General features: G+C 31.6%; 1 protein-coding gene across 1 annotated transcript in view; it reads right to left on the minus strand.

Moving 5' to 3' along the window:
- Positions 1-13,242: 13,242 nt before the first annotated feature.
- Positions 13,243-24,369, minus strand: part of LOC149905294 (uncharacterized) — a 30,209-nt gene continuing 19,082 nt past the window's right edge. Inside the window, exons 4-6 of the mRNA XM_090106652.1 lie at positions 15,529-15,643; positions 14,191-14,347; positions 13,243-13,911 (exon numbers count right to left, since the gene is read on the minus strand). Of these exons, the coding sequence (XP_089962778.1) occupies positions 13,785-13,911; positions 14,191-14,347; positions 15,529-15,643 (399 nt within the window). The 3' untranslated portion in view covers positions 13,243-13,784. The remainder of the gene's footprint in view (positions 13,912-14,190; positions 14,348-15,528; positions 15,644-24,369) is intronic.

Below are 24,369 nucleotides of genomic sequence, written 5' to 3' on the forward strand. Positions count from 1 at the left end.
TGCGTTATGTATATTTGTTTATGCCCTTCACTGAGGGGTTCTGTAAAAAAAATATGTAAAGTAGTATTTATTATAAACGACGCAACTATGACAAATGTCCTTCTATAATTTCGTTTTGCAGTCTGATAAGTGATAAGTTTTACCATTTTACCGATAAAAATGCAAATGAACTAGAGAATTAATTATATTTTAATTTAAATAGCTATTAAACAACAATTTTAGACTTATAAACTAAACATAATTAACAAAGATCGCATTTAAAGCAGTTTGTAACATGTCTAAAAGAATGATAACTAAGGAAAACATACTATAAATTTTTTATTATATATTTCTATTATTTATTCATGCAAAAACGATCATAAAGCGCGTCACACACGGTGAAGATACTATAATATTTTATCTTAAGACTAGCTTTCCGCCTGCGGCTTCGCCCGCGTTTTAAAAAAAAAACCCGCATAGTTCCCGTTCCCGTGGGATTTCCGGGATAAAACCTAGCCTATGTCACTCAGAAATGATGTAGCTTTCCAACAGTGAAAGAATTTTTCAAATCTGCCAAGTAGTTTCGGAGCCTATTCAATTCATACAAACAAACAAAAAATCAAACCTTTCCTCTTTATAATATTTGTATAGATACTGTTATATTTTATATTATATTTATTATATTAATTATTTTATATATTTTATATTTATTGCGTACTAAGACCCCTGTAGAACCGCCATCCTGTTACAAATGACGCGAAATTTTGTGGGTCATTTGTAACAGGATGGCGGTTCTACAGGAGTCTTAGTACGCAATGACAAAAAGAAAAATGATGGTCCGAACGCTGATACCGGATGCGTTAAGATACTGTAATATAAAATATAACAGTATCTTAAGATAAAATATTATAGTATCTTCACCGTGTGTGACGCGCTTTATGGATATCATTAAATTAGTCACTAGAAACAGGTTTGATCAATATCTCGTTTGTTACGTTAGAAGATTTCTTTTGTTTTTTTGTTTGATAATATAGGTATACTAGTGCAATATTTAGAGTATTCTGTATTTTAACTTACGTTATCATCATTTTTCATAGGACAACACACATATTATATACACAACACACATAGGTACGTTTATACACAACACCTACGAAACATAATTATTATTATAGGATAAACTTTTTTCTTAATTAGGTAACTGTTTAAAGTAATTGCTTGCAATTTGAATTGCAAAGAAAATATAAATTTTCCTATTGAAATTTCAATTGTTATTTTGTTTTTAATTTCTGGTACCTAAGTAACTACTACTTAGTACTTACATATAACTTATTAGATATTTGTTAATTATATTTCATTTCATGAACACAAAAAACAACTGTGAGGGTTTAAATTCCGTTTTACCAACCCCAAATCATTTATTTATGCGATATCTTTAGAAAATAGATTCAGTTTTCTAGTATCGATGGAATAATTCCTATGCTTTCCGTATAGGTAACATAATAAATGATAGATATAATAGTATTACCATTTATGAATCAATTTAATATTTGTGTTTTTATTGGTTATATTGGTCATTAAATTTCCATAATTTCTAAAATTACATAATTTTTTGAAGTTCCTGTTTTATAACACATAGGTACATATTAACGTATTCGTATTATAATTTCGTATCCTTAACAGTCAATTGGATTTTTATGACTATTATTGAGTAATTACCCTCTTGTTAGTTGTTATAGTTTCTTTTTTTAATTTGATGGATCATTAAAGCGAACCTAAATCTATATCATGCACATTATTGGTATACAAAGTATACTTAGTACCTAAATAATCTTAATTAGTGATTTTTTTGGAATTTTATTACATTTCTGTATTTTAAGGTATATTTTTTTATCCTTAGGTACTACAGTCGAAAAGGAGTATCATAATAATTTGTAGTCACGAAACATGGACACTCATGTATTATTGTATTGCATCGAATCAACAATAATAAACTAAATATGATATACATATTATATAAACATGATAATAATGTTATATTAAGTAAAAGGATATTTTTAAATTACTAGCGGTCCGCCCCGGCTTCGCCCGTGGTACATATTTACGTTTTCTCTACATAAAAACCATCCTCGTACTTCAAGGAATATATTAAAAAAAGAATTATCGAAATCGGTTCAGCCGTTCTCGAGTTATGCGCTTACCAACACATTTTGCGATTCATTTTTATATATAAGAAGAATTATATGCGATAGAATTATGGTAAATACTTACGTACTATGTTTAACCATATCTACCTTTATACAATAACCAAATTAAAACTTGTTTATTTACGAGGTTTATAAAGTTCGATGTTAACTCATTTTACCTTGACTGTGGTCACGGACTATATAGGTTTATGACCCTTATGCTAATATATTATGTAGTATATAATAATATTGCGTTAACTAAATATATAATCAGAAACGAGAGGAATAACTAAATACAAGAACTACTTCTACCTTGTCAATTTTCTTAGTTATTATTTATAAATTAAATATTTAATTATTCGTATAATATGACAGGCCTGATAAAATTTTAATCGAGACTGTATATTACACTTATCATACTTATTAATTTTTATATTTTTTAAGTAACTAGCTTCAAGCGTTAATCTAATATCTAATATATATTATAAAGGCGAAAGTTTGTAAGGATGTATGGATGTATGGATGTTTGTTACTCTTTCACGTAAAAACTACTGAACCGATTACAATGAAATTTAGCACACATATAATAGAGGGTAACGTGGATTAACACATAGGATAGTTTTTATCCCGGAAATCCCACGGGAACGGGAACTATGCGGGTTTTCCTTTGCAAACGCGGGCGAAGCCGCGGGCGGAAATCTAGTACGTTTATAAATATGTATATAATTTCCTATTACAATGTAAAAATATTTATTATTTCTAGATATAAAGTAAGTACAAAATTAAATGCTATCAATGAAATCGGGTTATTGATTTTGAGTTTGTAAGTAAGACGAAAAAATAGACGGATGATATTTTTTTTATAAATTATGACTGCTTTTCAAGGATAGTTAGATTATTATTTACATTCTAATAGAACCGGCCAAATGCCAGTCAATATAACATGTATATATCTATAATTATATGATACTAGGTTTTCGCCCGCGGCTCCGCCCGCGCAGTCAAAGAAAATCCCGCATAGTTCCCGTTCCCGTGGGATGTCCGGGATTGCGTCATTTTCCCGAGATAAAAAGTAGCCTATGTCCTTCCTCGGGTATCAAAATATCTGCATACCAAATTTCATGAAAAGTGGTTCAGTAGTTTAGGCGTGATTGAGTAACAGACAGACAAACAGAGTTACTTTCGCCTTTATAATATTAGTATGGATTACTGTGCGTCAGTGCTGAGACGTAGTTTTAAACGAAATTTTTAGATTCTGAGTATCCTATAAATAAATAAATATTTCAGGATAATTTTCACATTCTAATTTATTTGATTCTATACTAAGCTTTCGCTTGTGTTATGGAAACCGGATGGCTGATAAACATTTTTTCTTTTTAAAAATAATTTTAAATAAATAAGTAGGTACATATAAAGATGATGAACACCCAGACACAGAGCAAACGTCTATGTTCATCACAAAAAATATTTGCCCTGGGTGGGAATCGCACCTACGACCTTTGGCTTGGAAGGCATTCAATCACTACCAGTACCAACCAAGCCAACCGGTCATTCAATTAGGTTTTGATCCCCTTGCGGGTGTGGAAATTTTGCATCATAAAAGGCTGTATCTTTATGATTGCGTTGGCATCTTAGATAGAGAAGTTTGAATTTACCACAGCTCCACGGACCTGAGTACAAAGTACACAGTACAGTGACCTGAGGACTGAGTATGTGATATATACATGTACTAGATTTCCGCCCGCGGCTTCGCCCGCGTTTTCAAAGGAAAACCCGCATAGCAAACCTATCCTATGTGTTAATCCAAGTTACCGTCTATATGTGTGCTAAATTTCATTGTAATCGGTTCAGTATTTTTTACGTGAAAGAGTAACAAACATCTGTACATCCATACATCCATACTTACAAACTTTCGCCTTTATAATAGTATTAAGATTATGTCAGCTTCATACCTACATGCCATCGAGATAATATGTACTACATGCGTTCTTTTCACTTTTTTAGGTACCTATGTAACCTTTATACGTGAAAATTAAATTTGACGCAATTTGAAATACGCGACCGTAGGCGAAAATTCCATTTTAATTGATTCAGAGCTGTGTTGAACAGTCCACTTTTGTCAAATATCAGATTTGTATAAAAGCTATATTTAATTTTTATTTTTTACTTTAAATTATATTTTGTTCTTTCATTTTTTACGAACATTCATTACATAAAATTAACATTGAATTTTCTTTATTCGATTTAGAACAATTTTAGAAAAAGTCGTTTGGAAAATTGTAAAAATAAAAATAAGCGTCGTAAAATTTTAAGGACGAATAAGTAACGCTAATAAAAATAAAATTATCCCAACATTGTTTCATGTTACACTTTAATATTCACTGTTCACAGCGAAAAAGGTTGACTAGTGCTTAGTAGTCAACCTTTTTCGCTTTTTTTTTAAAGTCAAATAGGTCAGCTTACTTAAATGGTAATTAATATATGGTAAATGGTAATATATGGTAATAATGGTAATGGGTTTTCCTAATTCCCTGCTTAATGGTTTCCTTTATATTGAAAACTGAAAAAGTCAATTGAAACTGTTCAAATATTGATTCGTGGGATATGGAACCGTATAACTGTTTCACAAATCGACTTTTCTAAAGCTAGGTCAAACTTTGGAGATTGCTTTTAAGGAAAGAGACTTTTTCTTTGTTAGTTTACTTGAAACCATGGCTGACGATGAAAAAATTAAAATGTCATTCGTAGGGATGAAATTGATGAATCTAATACATATTATAAAGGCGAAAGTTTGTAAGGATGTATGGATGTATGGATGTATGGATGTTTGTTACTCTTTCACGTAAAAACTACTGAACCGATTACAATGAAATTTAGCACACATATAGAGGGTAACTTGGATTAACACATAGGATAGTTTTTATCCCGGAAATCCCACGGGAACGGGAACTATGCGGGTTTTCCTTTGCAAACGCGGGCGAAGCCGCGGGCGGAAATCTAGTGATATTATATTATATTCTACACACTTATATTATGCAGAGAACGCATAGTATAAAACAAAATCGCTTCCCGCAGTCTGTCTGTTTGTTTGTATGCTTTGATATAAAAAATAGTACACAATAGATTTTATGCGGATTCCCTTATAGACATTTTTGATCTCGTTTTAGCATGTAATTTGCTAAGTACATAACAGATATAGCGGGCGAAGACGCGGATTAAACCCAGTATATTTTTAAAAGAGAGCAAGCCTCAATTTTACTACTAGTTGTGATATCCCAAAGGTTTTGTTATTTGTATAAAACTATGTTTTATTTACTAAACTTCCCTCGTGTGAAAATAACCAACTAGAACGCTACAATGTTTGGAATTAGTTTTTCAACTTATTTCAGTTTTTATGCTTAACCTCATTCGTGTGTTTTTGTAATTGTTTTTCATGTTTTGTTAATTTCGTAAACACGGTATGTACGTTTCATAGTAAATTATTTTGAAACATCATTTCAAAATTCATTGTGGTTTTAATTTTACAGATATAATTTGAGAATATTTTTTAGAAGGAAAAGTGAATTTATCGATTAGTCTATAATAATCGAAGAAAAATTCACAAAAATGCATTTTGTTGCACTTAATACTTATTAAAAAGCTATGATAATTTTCTGCGGCACGAAATACTGTAACTCTTACTTCAGTTCAGGTATTTCCTTAATAATTATCTAAATTACATTTTAATGACAAATTAAGATTTCATGATTTCTAAGATTGTTTCAATCGCGACAGTTTAATAGTCAATTGTATCGAGATAATATAAATTATTTTACCGTTTTCAAACAAATGCAACAATAAAATACTTTGTCTTCCTCTTTCTATCGATCTATATGCAATGATATTATTACGATCATTAGTATTTATATTTATTCCGACTACGGGAACATTGGCTTGAACATTGGTCCTATGAGTGTTCAATGTTCATGCCTTAAGGGGAGGCTCCCTAAATTTTATGTGAATTTGCATTAATATTCTGAAACAATTCTGAAACTTCAACTTTATTATGGCCGTGTTAGCGTCTAGTACCGTAACCGGTCTCTCAGTACCAGAAATTATGTAAGAGAGCCTCCTCCCAATGTGTCAAAAATAAAAAAATGCTCACATTTCATCACTTGTTTAACGTTATGTTTAACATTTTTACAGTGTACCTGATAATAAACAAAATACTTATGTTATAACGTAAGTCTTGGTACTACACGTCTATAACTAAACCAATATATTTAAAGATTAAACGCTTCAATTTTCTTGTCAAGGAGATTGAAAGATTGCCATTTTTTTCGTTGATTGATATTTCGTTTAAAATTATGTAATGACTTCTTCTTCGAGTTATTTTCATTTCAAATAAAATAAATTTGGTATTACTTTTATTCAAAAAGTTAATAAAAAATTACTCGCTCATCCAAAACATTGATTTTGAATCTATTACACGAAGAATCTATTATCTATCGACTTTTAATTAGTTACCTATAAGAACTTTTAATGTTTTTCTTTTATGAAATTTACCCTTGCTTTTATTTTGCGTACGTATCACTACATCACTACACAGTATAAAACAAAGTCGCTTTCTTTGTCCCTATGTCCCTTTGTATGTTTAAATCTTTAAGACTACGCAACGGATTTTGATGCGGTTTTTTTTAATATATAGAGTGATTCAAGAGTAAGGTTTTAGTATATAATTTATTACGTTTTAGACAAAGCGGGCGAAGCCGCGGGCGGTAAGCTAGTACATAAATAAATCTACATTATTTGTGTGCATATAATTTTAAAGTTTACATGTAAATTATTGTCGTCACGACTTCAAATTATGTGCTAACATAACATAGTACCTACATTCGAGGCTTTTTAGTTGGATATTTCCTTATTCATGTCGTAACGAATGAAGTGCCATTAGGCTGATATATTTGGCTAGTGACACCGAAAATCCAGTCTTGTCAGCTGATGTAAGTCTGAGGTCGTAAGATCTTTGATAGATAGAACCATGTTCAATATACTGTGTTAACAATCTTATGTGATAGATGATGTGCTTAGTATTGCCTGTAGTTTATGTTCATGAAGTATGTTCAGTCTATTTTCTTTTTGTGTGGCCGTTTTGAGGGGTCTCAACTCGTTTGTACTAATATTGATAATTTTTACGTTATAAGAATAGGGTTGTAGGCAGATATGAATTAACATTTTAATTCATTTCTCTTTGCATATTACGCAACATTTTATGGTTTACTCTCAAAAACTTGCAAGGTGTGAATAACGATATAGACGCGCATGTAATAAACTATTTTATAGCTTCGCTATAATCATCATAAAAAAGCAAATGCTTAAGAAATTTTCACAAGGATAGATTCTACGTGCATTCTAATCATAATAATTGTTTTTGTTTATTACTTTATATTTATGTTCGTGTATTTTATTTGATTTCCTCTGTTGCAAAATCTAATTATAAGTGTCGATCGAATGACCATCCAAGTAACTTTGCAGTTAATTACATTTGTGGACATTAATCATAGTTTTCTAAGCTAATTACTGTCGCCAGTTCGTTAGTTTCGTCAGCTACGAACTATAAGTAACTCATTAATTCGCGTATATAATTATTACTCTCTTTGCAGAGTTTGTATAGGGATTTCATTTTTCACAATGTTTTTTTAGTGATAATTTTTGCATGTAATAAAATGTTTAAGGTAAATTAATTAATGCAATGAAATCAAATTTTAATTTAAGGTTTTTAAGAAGGATTTACAATTTTTATGCCTTAATTGAAATAAAATGTTTAAAAATAGACTGATAAAGGCGGCTGAAGTAGGCGCTGATAAAATGTATTTTTTGGACCAGTCTATTTTTAACACTCTTTTATTAGAGGTCGAGGTTTTCTCTACCAAATCGATTTTTGCAGGATTCGGTGTAGCAGGCACCAGTATTTCAATGAATGAGTTCATACATGCATTCAGTTTTAAGACACGGCAACAAAAACCGAATCTTGCTGAAGTAGAGATCCGATATGACCAAAAAACCGATCCAGCCGTACTGTAAAATTTAAGATCCGGTACAGTGGTTACTGGTGTAGTGTATTCAATACGGTACGTTCACACGGAGTGTCTCTACCGTATCGGAAGTGGCGGTATACAAGATAAAAAGCCTGGCTTGCCCTATAGGAATTAAATAGGAGGTGGTTTGGAAAGGTGTAGTCACAGAAAAGAAAAGCACTAAGTGGTTAGAAAGAAAAGAAAAGTACTGGTACTACACACGATACCTTATTTTATTTCCAAGTATATTTTTATTACTTGCTTGTTTATTTTCAAAAATAAATCATCATAAATGTAGATAAATGTGTAAATAAATAGGCTTTGTTAAAAACGATATAAAATATGACAAGGATAGTTATGTATTTTATTCCATAGATTAAATTTTCAGTAGAATAATGGAAATAGATTTTAAGGTTGTCTGTTCTCTCCTTGATCTTACAAGAGTATCTCGTTACATTGGACATCTATCATATTATATACTACCTACCATATAAAATAATGTCGCTTGTCAATTGGACAAAGTTCTATAAATAGAGTTAGACCCTTGATGTTCGGACTCTATCTAATTGATACCCCAAACCCTTCGCTTGTTAACAGTTATAGCAACTAGCTGTGATTCCTACTTCCGAGTCTCTGGAAATCGATGAACTGTGCCTCTTATTTTTAATCTATTTTTAGCTATTCCCGGCTACTTTCTCGTTTACTTTTAGATACAATTCATAGTTTGATATTAATGAAATTGCTTCGTATAAGTAAATATTTTATTTTTATATGATAACGAGATGGAAAATTATTAAAGGCCCTTAACCTTTTTGCGTTCGAATATGGAAAACATTGAATTATATTTTGTAGGTAGCTACTCAAAATAATTTGGAATAAGTTTAAATTTTAAAAATTTTTGGAAAGAGTTTAAATTCTCAGTCTTTGATTGATAAAATGTAGGTATTTTTTAAAAGAAATAAACAACAAATACAAACGACCAAAAATAAACCTAACTATTCATTTACCCTCGTCAAACTAAACATTAATAAACGCTAACAAAATGTAATGTTTCTTAGCAAAAAGTTAAATGATATAAGTTTTCACTTTGATTTATTGACTTTACCTTCAGAAGTAATTAGTAAGTGGAACGGTTCCATCCTTTCACTGACCTGAAATCAGATCTTTATTTAAACAAGGGTTTCAGGCCAATTAATTTATCGAGCAGTGTAACCAATTTAGAAAATATATACATTGACGTAATTAACTTTGTAGGTATATGGTAGAGTAGATAATAATAATTATTAGATATTAGATGCATTTCACGATAGCATCTTTTATTGATTCCCTAAAGTCTAAGTAATCAATTTTATTCATATTTTTTTTTGTTTTTAAACCCTTATATTTTTTCAGAATCTGAGATTGGATTTCCCTATTGCACTGGACTAAAGGTCAACAGTATAAGTTTTTATATTGTAATATTTTCTTATTGGTTTTATTTATATTATAGAATCGCTACATATCAATGAATACTACTTTACAAAATATATTTTCTCATCTATTTTGCACAGAACGTCGAGACACCTGCAATTTTTTCAAGGGTTTTAACGTTCGAATTTTTGTATAGATCAGCAGAAATCATATTTACGTGTGTAAATTGTATAATATGAAAAAATTGTGTAGAAATATATTTATTCTGTATTTCTTGTATGTATAGTATAGTGTCTAAAGAATCCTTTAAAAAATTTTTTCGCCTGTTCATTTATATTTAGCAAAAATGTTAAATGCTAGATAGAATATAATGTTATAACATTGCGTTTGATGAAGCTATTATAATAGATCAATTATGTAATCATTTAAAATCTCTCATTTAAATTAGTTTTCTATTACTGGAATAAAAGTGTGCTTTTAACCTCAATATTTTAGTTTATTCAGTAAATGTTTTTATTGTAATGTTTGTGTTCACATTTCTATAAAAAACTGAATTTTTTTATGGATGCCATTTTATTTTTGGTACTCAAATAGATCCAGGCGGTAATTGGATGTTGGGAAGCTTAATGGACTATGAAAATCACTTTTTCCATGTAAGCACTTTTAGCTCTGCATGCAGGACAAGGTTAATATATTCGCTGAAATATATTATGAAAGCGTGTTTTTGGAATTCATTATTGTCAGCTTAAAATACAATACTTACTTACGACTTATGTAATCCATTTGTTAACCCTTTAATGAGGTTTCATTTTACTTCAGTCTCGTCGCAAAAACGTGTCTGAAAAAGGCAAGGGTTTTGAATGTTTAATGCAAATTTTATTAGTCTTAGAAAATGCTTAATTTTGTGTATTGTGAATACTGGTTTAAAACCCTTTTAACCAGATGATGTTCAAGAAATATCAAGAAGTTGTTCTTACGCATTTTACATATAAAAGGAATAAAAATAAAACATATTTTATATTATGGACTGTGTTGGAAATAAAAGAACAAGTATAAAATATAGTTATGGCAGTGAAATCATAAGTAATATGTAGATAATGATATTTTTTGTTATTTTATCAAATGCATAAAATCACAAAAACATGTACATACTTTTATTACAAGAATCATACATAAATATGTGCATAATGTGTAAAGGGCACATTTTTTCTTGTGAGATAAGATTTATAATCGCTACTTTATCTGTGCTTGTTTATCGAAAATAATATTTATACAAAGTAGGTACGTCAAAGGGAGAAAGGGCGGTTAACGAGTTTCCATTAAATTTGGTACTTATAATAAAAAAGCCTTTTTGCGACTTTGTTTTATTATTCATTCTAAATTACCTTTTCTACTCAGATAGGGAATAATTTGGTTTTAGAGTTTAATCCGTAATTTACGTTAAATCCACCTACAACTTTTATTTGACAAGCACTTATATTTATTTATTTATTTATTTATGACACTTCATTGTACATTTATCAGGAATTTAAAATAAATGAATACCTACATAAAATTGGAAAGTGTACAATAGGCGGCCTTATTGCTTAAAAGCAATCTCTTCCAAGCAACCATAGCAATAAAGGACATGTAAAGAAAAAAAAAACTAAATCGTAACACTAGCCGATATGAAAATATAGATTCATTGTTAATAAGTATTATTTTCTGGCTTAAGTAAAGAAGATAATATCATAGTGGAATAGGAATAAATTTTATCATAATTAAATAAATACAATAAAGAAAATTGTATTGAATAAAATCCTGTTTATTTTTCTTCTTTCATTTGAAGTCTTCGTGAATATTAATATTATTAACATGTAAAAAGTTAAATGTTAACTTTTGCTTTGTAAAAATCAACCCGGGTTCATTGCCTGAGGGACCGGCCAAATTTTCACAAGAATGATTGTATGAAATTTTCATAATAATACGAATTCGTAATACTTTTTTTTCCTGTTTTACGTTTAACGTATATTTGAAAATATTGAGAAAAATGCGGGAGAAGTTTGTAATCTTAAAAATTAAAACTACATTATTATGTAATTTATAAACACAATCACTCAGTCTACAGGATAAAAGTAAACTTGTTCTTAGAAAAAGTGACTATTAAAACTACAAAACTCAAACTCAAACATTTATTTATTCAATTAGACTTCTTCTAGAAGCACTTTTGAAACTTTAACTTACTTTTAACAACTTAAATTTATCACCGATTCGGAAAGCAGTATCTACAGAGAAGAATCGGCAAGAAACTCCATAGTTCACACAAGAATTATTTCCAAAGGAAGTCATCATAAAACTTCTTCAAACTCATTTATTGATTTAACTTGACTCCTCCCCTACACATCTCTTATTAGATATTGTTTCTTGATTGTCATATTAAAGTGTAATAAAGTACATACCTACTTAGGCTATTATATTTTTCTCGTTTATTTTTATTCAATAAAATTAGATCTTGTATTTGTATAGGTAGTGAAATAAAAGAAATATTAATGAACATAATAGCAATTTATTTACACTTATTAATTAGTTTATAGAAATATTTGTATTACAATAATATGATGATATTTACATATTTTATAGTAAAAATATAAATATTATTATGAGTTGCATATTAATTTTATTAGATTTTGTTCTACATACTTAAAAACACAAATGGCAATATCAATTTCGCAAAAAGAAACAAAAAATAAAAGCAAGATAGTTCATATACTTACTCATTCTATATAAAATCTACGTAAGCATATTAAATCAATTTATTCTATCATAAATCATAAAACAAAATAACATTTATCAATAATTTCCCAAGCTTATAATAAATTTTGTCAAAATAATACCCTAAATAATTAATATTAAGAGTTCTGTTCATGTTATGATACAAGTTTTACAGTTAAGACCCTCTTTTTAATTAATGGATGGGCCATTTTAAGACTAATTGACTAAAAAGGTGTGAAACAACGCCACCCCTAGGGGTGTGAGACAGAAATAACGCGTCATCATTTCAAGGGTGGTATTTTTACATTTAATAATACACTTTTTCGCTTTTGTAGATCACAAATCTTACTAAGTTACAAAGGTCTTTGAAGACAAGATAATAACGCTAATTCAAGGGCATTTTTTATACAAAATACCTTAAATCATTCATAATAATAACACATATAAAAGCCTTTTTGTATATGGCAATACCACAGATACATTCAAAAAGTTTCATCGATGCTATTCACATTCGATATACCGTGTTAAACTCATATAGAATTCGTATCATCATCATCATCATCAGCCCATATATGTTCCCACTGCTGGGACACGGGCCTCCTATGAGGGTACAGGCCATAATCCACCACGCTGGCCAAGTGCGGGTTGGCGGATGACACATATCGTCGAACTTTTGATTCTTCAACATGTCGGTTTCCTCACGATGTTTTCCTTCACCGTTCGAGCAGTGGTGATGTTACAACATGCGCAGATAAATTGAAAAATCAATTTATTTCCTGCGCGCTCGCCCGGTCTCGAACCCCGGACTTATCGATTCGAAGTCCGAGGTCTCACCACTGAGCCACCACTGCTGCAGAATTCGTATGTCATACACAAAATTTTCCTTGACTTATCTGTTTTCTCTGTATCACATACAATAGTTCTTTTTAATGGTCAACTTCAAGACCATCAGACACTAACAATCTTATTTCCAAACTGCCGACGCCGAAATCTATTTCATTGATCCAGGTTTAGAACGTTTGAACTTTCAAATTACGGAAATACGTTTCCAAACGTTTGCCTCTTCACAAACAACTTGATGTGAAGAAAAACATCTCAAAGACAATTTATACCTGTGATTACAAAATACAAAAATCCTTATATTACAATCAACACAAGTAAGTATAACTTGCAGCTTATCGAAACACACGCAACAATCGTGTCTTTGAAACGTAGCTACCACGAATTCGGGCGCCTTTCAATCTCATTTCATTCAAAATAGTTTCTCGTACTTGGAAGCTGTTTATATAAGCCAGGCTACGCGTTTCTCCCGCTCAACTGTAGTGGAAACTATGGGTACGGTAGCAGTGGCGGCTGGCGCTTCGCTCACGCGGCGGCGGGCGAGCGGGCCCTTGGGCTCATGTCAAGCGCTGAGGTCTATACGGGCGCAAACCAGCGCGCTTATTAGTGTAGCGGACGCAAGAGCGATTTGCACGATCGCTATGATGGTCAGGTCGCGTGGTGATGTTAAGCTCTCTTCAGGGTCTCTGCTGCAAAGGAGACAAAAAGCATGTTGGAGTGTAAAAAAATACCAAATTGAATGGATATTTATATTACATTCATTATTATATTGCATTCTATTTCATGTCACATCAAATTTATCTATTGAGAAGATGGTAGATCTAATATCAGTAACTATCCATTAAAAAAAATCATCACAATTATTTGCCATACAAATAAAAGTTAAACATATTCTTTTTTTTACAGTGTCTTTTATTTTTAGTTTGATAAAATTGCAGTTTCTAACACCATTACAAAAAGCAAATAACCTGTTATACTGCGGAACTTCCAAGATAGTCCTGAAGCATTGTACTATCAGCGCCAGGAGCATACATATAGATACAATCCACAGTACTGCAGCTGTCGCTACGCCCATCGCGCCGCTCGACACCATGCCCCATCCTCGTGACGTATGAATAGAGACCGCTATAAAATTAAAATTAAATATTAAATTGTACAGTACAATGCACTTACTTAATTTTGTGTTCAGCGAACAGTTAAAACGTTCATTGAAAATAATGTGTGGATGAAATTTTCGGCTATTCATCTAACAATTTAATATTCGTATTCATCTTACATTTGAATATTGGTATTGTTTCAAACTTCTGTTCAAGAAGGATGTGATGCGAAATTCTTTATCTTTGATTGTTTTGTTTGTATGAGTTTTGAAATGAGGAAAGCGGGTACAATTGAAAATAGCTTTTCTTTGAGTGTTTTGTTTTGCTTCACACTCGATTAATTCTCTGCATTGCGTTTTTGGACAATGAAGAAATAAGTCTGGAGTATAACAAGTGGAACTTTAAAGAGATGGACTTATTTTAATTTTATGTAATTCTCTTGGGAGATATTAGGTTTGACATAGTAGAATAAAAATATACAGTTCATTAAATTCTATTGAAATACAGAAAAAAAAACTACAAATCGAGAGCTTGTTTGAATACTTGTAATATAGTCAGCTATATTCATGTGATTATGTTCAAAGTATTACGCATCCAGTTGCATTTATTTATATCTTCATTGATACAAGTTTGTATCATTACAGACTAAAGAACGTAAAACTTGAGAAACTTTTCAAAGTTTTCGCGATAAAAAGTTTCTGTATTACCAACTTCTAGCTTCCTCTGTAATAAAATATTTATTTATGTGTTCTTAGATGAAACAACGTATCATTGCTGAAACTAAATTATTGGAGTTAGGTATGGGAGAGTACTGTTTTCAATGTTAAGGCAGTAACAAACTTCATAAAATTTATATTTCATAGTATTACCACAGTATTACAAATACTGTGGTATTATTTTCGTAAATAGTTACGTTTACGTACTTACGTAAATATTTAGTAATCTGTGGTAATACTGATGTTTATTATACACACATTAAAGTCTGAATTTATTATTAAACGCAATAAATCGTAGTGAAAACAATATGTGCCCATACCACAGTACCCATATTCTCTCAAGCCGTTATTAATTCTGATTTCATAAATCCTTGTTATGACTTTTGTCTCTTTCCTCCTTATCTCCTAACAAACCAGAGCAAAAAGGACCAAACCTTTCCACGACTATGTTAAGCAAATAATGATTTAATTTATCCTTAGTAAATAAACATACCCGCTGCCAAAACACTGAAACTGCCGGCTGGTATGCCAAGACCCATGTTTAGCTTTTGACGCTCTTCTATAAACGCCACACTTCCCATTATGATTTTTGATATACCGCAAACAATCTAGAAAGGATAATAATAATTAATTTTATGCTTTTGTTTCTGGAAAATGAGGAGCAAATTATTTGAATGGTGCCGACCAAGGGTAATCAACTATCTACCAGTAACTTAATAAGTGTAATAATATAAGACAAAAAATTCAAATCATCATATTCTTTAAAATTCCTCCTACAACAAAATCCCTACTATATTATTAATATTATAAATGCGAAAGTAACTCTGTCTGTCTGTCTATTAATCAATCACGCCTAAACTACTGAACCAATTTTCATGAAATTTGGCATGGAGATATTTTGATGCCCGAGAAAGGACATAGGCTCCTTTTTATCCCGGGAAAATGACGCAATCCCGGAAATCCCACGGGAACGGGAACTATGCGAGTTTTTCTTTGACTGTGCGGGCGAAGCCGCGGGCGGAAACTAGTAATATATATGTATATATTATCTAATAGGCCAAATTTGCGCCATTAGTTTTTTTTCTGGTAATTTATTTTGATAGTTTTACATTATTGCCATAAATGGGACGAAATGTGCGCCTCAAAATTTGTTTATACTATTTATTTTGTCCATTTTCCGACATCTCTTAACCACGGTCACGCAACCATAATGTACCTCAAGGCTCAGTGAACTTTGGATAGGAAATGTTTTCTGTGTTTTAAACTTTTAGTTACAATTCTCAAGTTACATTTGTGTTTGTTGTTTCTGTATTTCTACAAAGGGAGTTTTAATTGCCAAAACCAGTGTTTTAATTAATTAAACTTTGAATTTAACTTTTACTTTTAATTTGTTAAATTTTCGACTGTTAGTATATGAATGGATAAATACATATCGACAATGTTAATTATTTATTATACAGGTTATATAAAATTATATATAAATTTGTATTTTGTTATAAATTGTCGATTGTTGATAGGATGTTATAGGCTTTGATTTAAGTCTATTATTGTAATTGATTATAATGCCTTTAAATATAGAATTTATTTTAAGCACAACCAAGTATAACTTTTTATTTGAACAATTATAATATCTATACATATAATAAAATCGTAGGAAAGTCAAAACTGTACATTGAATATTTTTTTAAAAGAATACATAATCCATGATCTATAATCGATATAGAAGCCAAAAATATAGTTTTTAGAATTTTTGTCTGTTTGTCTGTTTGTCTGTTTGTCTGTTTGTCTGTATGTTTGACCGAGCTAATCTCGAAAAGTACTGCATAGATTTACTTCAAATTTTGCATGAATATTCCTAAGAGGTCGGGTGAGGATAGTTTAAACATATTATCATGATATCACCTTCGGGGGAGGAGCTGTGAGCCTTTATTTTTCTTACATATTCCGTGTACTACGACAGCGTACAATCTAAAGACTCATGTTTAAATGTTGGTTTCGAGTAAGCCATGCTATTATCTAGCTTTACAAAATAAAAACTATGTCATTTACGTAATTTGGGCAGAGAAACAGTTAAATGAATCTTAGCAGTATAAAGACAAATTTGAAACAGCGCCATCTATGAAGTGTTAGAAAAATCAAACACACGTTAACTATTGGAAATTAATAATCAAATGACGCATATATAATATGTTGTTTGACAATATCTAGATGGACACTATAAAAATTATGCCATTTAAGTAACTTGGGAAGAGAAACATAGTTTAAAGAATGTAAGTTGTATAATGTTAATTTTGTAACAGCGCCATCTATGAGATTTCGTAAAAATCAAATCAATTTAGATGTTAACACTACCGAATACACAGTTGGAAATTAATAATTTAAATATAATTATGTTATTTATTTAACTCTTTAGCCCATATCTTCCCTTCCCTATAAGGTATATTTCGTGTAAATAATAAATATACTACATTTTTTAAAGTGAGGGTAGATGTTTATTATTTTAAGTAAAACTAGACACCATTATCTACAGTTAATCTAATATTGATTGCGTTCATTAGTTACAATTTTAAAAATCTTCGTATTTTATAAATTTACTAGCTTACCGCCCGCGGGTTCGTCCGCTTTGTCTAAAACCTAATAAATTAAATACTAAAACCTTCCTCTTGAATCAGTCTATCTATTAAAAAAACCGCATCAAAATCCGTTGCGAAGTTTTAAAGATTTAAGCATACAAAGGGACATAGGGACAGAGAAAGCGACTTTTTATACTATGTAGTGATATTTATAAAGCAATTGAATGCCATAAAACCAAAAATATCAAATGCAATCTTCGTGTTTTGTGAATTTTCACCATGCGTTCCCACAAAAAGTAAGTTGTTACTTATAGGTATTTATTTTTTACTAGCTTCCGCCCGCGACTCCGTCCGCGCAGATGTCGGTCTTCGCGTGGATGGTTTATTTCTCCATTTTGAGTAACTCTGACAATGACATCTTATTAATATCTATTGGACCCAAATACGGCTAGGCCTATAATAAATACGCAACGTGTGTTCGCGGTTCTATAGAACAACGTCCATGGATAAAACTGAAAAATTAAGATTAATTTTTTTTCTACGTATTTTTCCAGGATAAAAAGTATCCTATTTTACGCCCAGGATAATAAGGTATAATTATACCAAGTTTCATCGAAATCGAACCGTTAGTTTTCACGTGATGTCTTCACATACAGACAGACAGACAGACAGACAGACAGACAGACAAAAATTTTTTTAATCTCATATTTGGGTTTGGTATCGATCCAGTAACACCCCTTGCTATTTATTTTTTCAATATTTTCAATGTACAGAATTGACCCTTCTACAGATTTATTATATGTATAGATAATGATAGCAATTCATGTTTTTTGTTGGTAGGTATTATATTACACTTTTAGAATGAAATAATAAAATGATGAATTCTTTTATTATTTTGAGGTGCATTGGGAACAGTAGTTTTTGATAAAATTTTATTTGTAAGTAGCTTTTTTTATAGATTTACAGTTAACTTTTGATTTTGTTATTTACTGATTCAATGCTCATAAAATTATATCGCCTTTGGAAGACGATTTCTGCTGATATTTTTACAACACCACTTGAAAATTGATGATTTGATGATAAAGATAGTAGCAGCGAGGATTAAGTGGAAATTAGTAATCATCCGCTTCGTCAATTTTTGACTGAAGTTAATGTCCAACGTCCAATGGTTCAATCATTGGAAGTATCTCGGGAAATTTTGGAGGATATTTTTCAGGAAGGAGAGGAGGGGCAGCCAACCACATATCAAACGACTACGTTTTAGTACCGAAAAAAATGTTATTCCAAATGAAACGTAAATTTTGCAGAAACAACTGTACAAGTAATGTTTTTATTTTGACTTTGCGGTTATCTGATTATAATATTTATCGTTATGGCTATCGAGGTACTGGTTAGGGAGCCAGGTGCAAATTTGGTTAACTATTTCCTCTCAAGAGATAATTCGTCAGACGCATGAGAGTATAGTATTATAAAGCCTCGTGAACGTCAGCTGGCGCTCGGTTGGGGGGGTGAGCGGTTGTAGCCTCCCACGCACATAGGAAAAAAAATACATTCATTCATTCATTTCCTCTCAGCTAAAAATTTGTCAAATTGTAGCTAACCCAATATCTCAACGAAAAAAAATAGTCAGCTGGTTACAACATGGTGTATTATACGTCAGCTGGTGTCTCGAACATGAAAGTTAAATTTAAAGAAAAATTTATTTTCCGTTATTTCCTCTCAAACAAAAATTTACCTGATGATAGCTTATATGTAACTGTGGATAAATATATATGTCAGCTGGCTGTATCTTGGTGGAAAAACCGTCAGCTGATACGGGAGGCTACAACCGCTCTTCCCCCCAACCGAGCTCCAGCTGACGTTCACGAGGCTTCATAATACTATACTTTGATGCATTTTACTAATTACCGCTTGAGAGGAACTTGGTCATAAAATCTGCTGCTGGCTCCCGGACCATACCGACCGTACTGGGATCAGAGTACATGATACAGTTCATCATCCAGGATTGCTAAGAGCATTTTAACACTGAAAAAGATGTTTTCTTTGAATCGTAGTTGCTTCATTTATTTATTTTTAATCATTTTACATAATATGCTTTATATTTTATAAATATAATATCATTTTCATTATTTAAGTAGATAAAATAAATTATGTAACGGTTTTATAAGAAAACACAGTATATTTATTAGGCGACGGTGATTTCTTCCAGGCAAAAGATATTCATCAGCTCAATAAAATTGAATAGTATGTTGTTAGTTATTCTTTAGATTCACAATTGTAATGAGCATTTCCGCAAGCAAGTTGTATCGTAGTTTAGATATATCATAGTTTTGACATATTAAAGTTCCAACAAAACCCTCAAATTTTTGAGCAGGGTTGAGCAAGATAATTTGAAAAATGTGCCGTGTTAAGTATTATAGAAAAGGTTAGTTCGTTGGTAATTATTATTTCTTCTTCATTTACATGTTGTTAGTAAAAATAAACTTTGACTAACAGTCAAAGTATATTTTAACTAATACTACTTAATATCTATTATACCTACTTATGTTCAGTATTTATCTGTATTATTCATCATCATCAGCCCATATACGTTCCCACTGCTGGGACACGGGCCTCCTATGAGGGTACAGGCCATAATCCACCACGCTGGCCAAGTGCGTGTTGGCGGATGACACATGTCATCGAACTGTTTTAATTCTTCGACATGTCGGTTTCCTCACGATGTTTTCCTTCACCGTTCGAGCAGTGGTGATGTTACAACATGCGCAGATAAATTGAAAAATCAATTTATTTCCTGCGCGCTCGCCTGGTCTCGAACCCCGGACTTATCGATTCGAAGTCCGAGGTCTCACCACTGAGCCACCACTGCTTATCTGTATTATTATTGCTTGGTAATTAATATATTTTCATGTCGTATACCTAATTATAAACATAAGTTTGATGTGTAATTAGCTGGATTTATTTTTACACACTCACAGACTTATATTTTATGTTAAAAGAGTGTTAATAGTGTAAAGCGCGTCACACACGGTGAAGATACTATAATATTTTATCTTAAGATACTGTTATATTTTATATCACAGTATCTTAACGCATCCGGTATCAGCGTTCGGACCATCATTTTTCTTTTTGTCATTGCGTACTAAGACCCCTGTAGAACCGCCATCCTTTTACAAATGACGCGAAATTTTGTGGGTAATAAAATATAACAGTATCTTAAGATAAAATATTATAGTATCTTCACCGTGTGTGACGCGCTTAAATCATGATATTTTTTCACAATTAATAATAATCCTTTTTTCTAATGGTGTTGGCATTAAATTAAACCGCGCTGTCGTTTCGTTCACAAAAAGTGATGTTATGAGGAGCATATTCGGTCCTCATATCATAAAAAATCTGTGCGAAAACAATAAACACGTGTGAGGCCCTCACGGCAGATCGGGGCGGTCTGACGCGAAGTGGGGACAGCGTTGTCACTGTATCGCTCTTGCCACGCTGTTCAACAGACTTATTCGATAGGTCAGTTTTGTGTTAAGACCGGTGTGACAACCAACCCGTGAGACAACCAAACCCGGTCTCCCCTACTATCCCGTGAGACCGAAACCTTCACTGAGAGGGTATGACGTCTCACAGCTGATCGCAAACGGCATATTGTACTATCCCGTGAGACCGAAACCCTCACTGAGAGGGAATTACGTCTCACTACTGATCACGACAGTCATATTTTATCTCGAGAATCTGAAACTTTACTCAATATGAAGACCGTTTGACAAATAATAGGGTGCATCATAATATTATTCGATCTCTTGAAGATCAACATGAGTATAAGCAATGACTAGTGTAGGGACGCGAATATTACAATTATATGAGACAAGAACGATTAATAATTTTGTTTAATGAAAGATTAAGAATTGAAACTATTCGGTCTCTGGAAACGGACGAATAGCGAGAGGCCCGTCTTACTGCAGACAGATTTCGTCATAGTCTTAATGACTTGAGGTAAACAATCTACGAATTCGGTGGTGTGGTCTGACAAATATAAAAGTGGGTTTGCTTATAACCTCACAATTGATTACAGATCATCTTCTGTAAAGGCGTAGTATGTTCTTTTTGTAATGCTTTAAAGTGTAGTAAGGAGTCGGCTTTCATTTGAAGATACACCGGAACCTTTGAAATCACTACTTTTAGAGGAACATACTGTGCAATGTAAACTGTTATTAGACAATATTCGCTCTTATAGTAGCGCGTTTCAAATGATCCTTTGGTGCTCAATAATTATCAGAAGGTCCGTTCATGCTTACTTTTAAGATACAAGGTCAATTTTACCATTTGATAGGATCCCTTTTGCCTGTAGGCCAACCTAAGTTTGTTTAAATAGGTATATTTTGTATTCAACTACAACGAATAGTGGAATACAAGAAATCAATATTTCTCAAATTTAAAACTGAACTCATTTCACAATTTTAGAACAGGTTAATTCGTATGTATGCAGTTTTAAATCGACATTAGAAGCTTTTCCTCAAGATGGTGATATCGGCACTCAGGAACTCCCTGGACGTGTTATAACGCCCAGGCCACAGTATTACAAATTTTTCCTAAAATAGAGCAACGAATGTATTTTCGCATAGCAACGGAGGGGAACTCGCAGGGGGTCAAGTGACGCGTCACGCGGGCCACTTACCACAAACATGCTTAGTTTGTGGTACCGAGCGCGAAAGAAAGTCATCGTGTTTTTAGTAAAGTTACTATGTTAACTAACGTAATTTAATACTTAAGTACATATTCTATAATGGTGTGCTCAAACTGTTAATCTACATTTAATTTAGATTATTATATTTTGATACTAAGTAATGTAGAATTTAAATCAAATTCATTCATGTTTTCTTCAGATTTTAAGATTTTCTTATCAGAGTGTTCAATTTTAATGTAAGTAGTTAAATTTTATAAGAGACAATAATTAAGAACATTCAAAAATAAAGTGTCACGTATTTTTTTTAAACGACGAATGACGAAAAACGACCTAATCGCGGACGAAGTCGCGGGCAACAGCTAGTTAAGAATAGATGGATACATGTTTTTAAATAAATAGCGCTTGCATATAATATGAAGTAAACAATAAACATATTATAAATCACTGAAATAATATTTTTTTTCTAACGTTATCGCACAACTACCTCTCAGGTAAAACAGTGAGTAATTTGAGGATTCCACCGGATTTAGTTCGGGCTGATAGCAATTATTTAAACGTGAATTTAGTTATTTGCCTTAAGCTGGAAGTAAATGCTCTTAAGAATAGCGTTTTAGATTTCACCGTATTTCTACTTTTGGATTGTCTGGCTATTAGTAGAAAAATGTCTCAATTGAACAAGGTTTTTAGGTTGAAAAACCAATAAATTATTGACGTGACCTTTTGAACTACTTTTTTGTTTCTTTTCGTAAATAAAGCTGTTTTTACGACTAATTAATCAGAGTTTTAAAAACGCTTTTCACTCGATTTTTTAGGGATATTTTTAGTATTGATTTTAACTGAAATTCAAATTGTATTTTCTTGATATACCAGAACAGTTAATCTTAGGTCTTGGAGATAGTTTAGGTCTCTAAAGCTACAACCCAAACTTCGGAGTTAGAATGTATAGCCCTCACATTGCTACGATACTAGTTTCCAACAGGATTAACTACCACGTAGTTTTGCAATCACCATTAAATGTAACTAAGTTATTTCAAATGTGTTCATACACAAAATTTATTATTAAGTTGCTCATATCCAGCTTCTAAAATCTTACATTATATTCAGTCGACCGTTCTATAACCCTTTATATGTTTCTAAAAATATGAGCATAAAACGTTATTTTCATACCCAAATCTTATTATATCGCAATTCAACGATTTATCAACAATGGTGTCGGCTTGAAATATATTATACTTTATTTATATTATTTTACCTTTTATCCTTTATTTCTCAACGCGTACTACGATTCGTTCAAAAGGAGGATTGGTGGCGGTAACTCAATATCTAATATTATTATATTTCCCGCGTTTTTCATTATGAGATAATATAGAAACGATAATATTAGACGTTATTTGCTTGTTATACAGGTATATCAGGAATATTTTTATCATAATACATAGTATCTTTTTTTAACACAATTTTATTATTGTGTGTTTGTCTGTATCCCACTCCTTACTACATACCTCCTAATTTCCTAATTTTGAACCATTTCAAATGATAAGGTTTTATTCTTTCTACACTTATCAAAGATAGGTGACAGTAAAATAATTTCTTTATTCTATATTTTTTCCTGATTATCGATCTCATCGCCAGGATAAAATAATAATTACTTTACGTATAAATTTAGTTCAGAAAATTTAGTCGATTTCTATCATTAAAACGCGTTTTTTTTGTTATGAAGTGAAACTTATTCAGGCGCGTTGATAGTAAAATTTCAAGTAGGTATGCGTCATGGCAATACGAATACCGTCACGTCATGGAGTAAGGCGACGATTTTGGTATCTTGCAAAAAAAGTTTCACGTCACACATATGTGCTCTGCACACACGCTCTTTTTTAACTAAACTTATTATCATTGTATTGTCTGAATGTAGCTATTTCTTTGTATGGCGAACTATGATGCTTCAATGCGCAATGGAGCGCGTTCGTTATTATACCGTCAAGAAGTTTGGGAACACAGTGCGAGCTTATACTCAAGGTAATTACACTGTTCCGGGATTGAGGAAACAGAAACCTTCCTATTCTTATTCTAT

The sequence above is a fragment of the Colias eurytheme genome, chromosome 10, assembly GCF_061535395.1.
Source record: "Colias eurytheme isolate Ceu_HAF_F1 chromosome 10, ilColEury1 Martin Lab GWU primary, whole genome shotgun sequence".
NCBI lineage: Eukaryota > Metazoa > Arthropoda > Insecta > Lepidoptera > Pieridae > Colias > Colias eurytheme.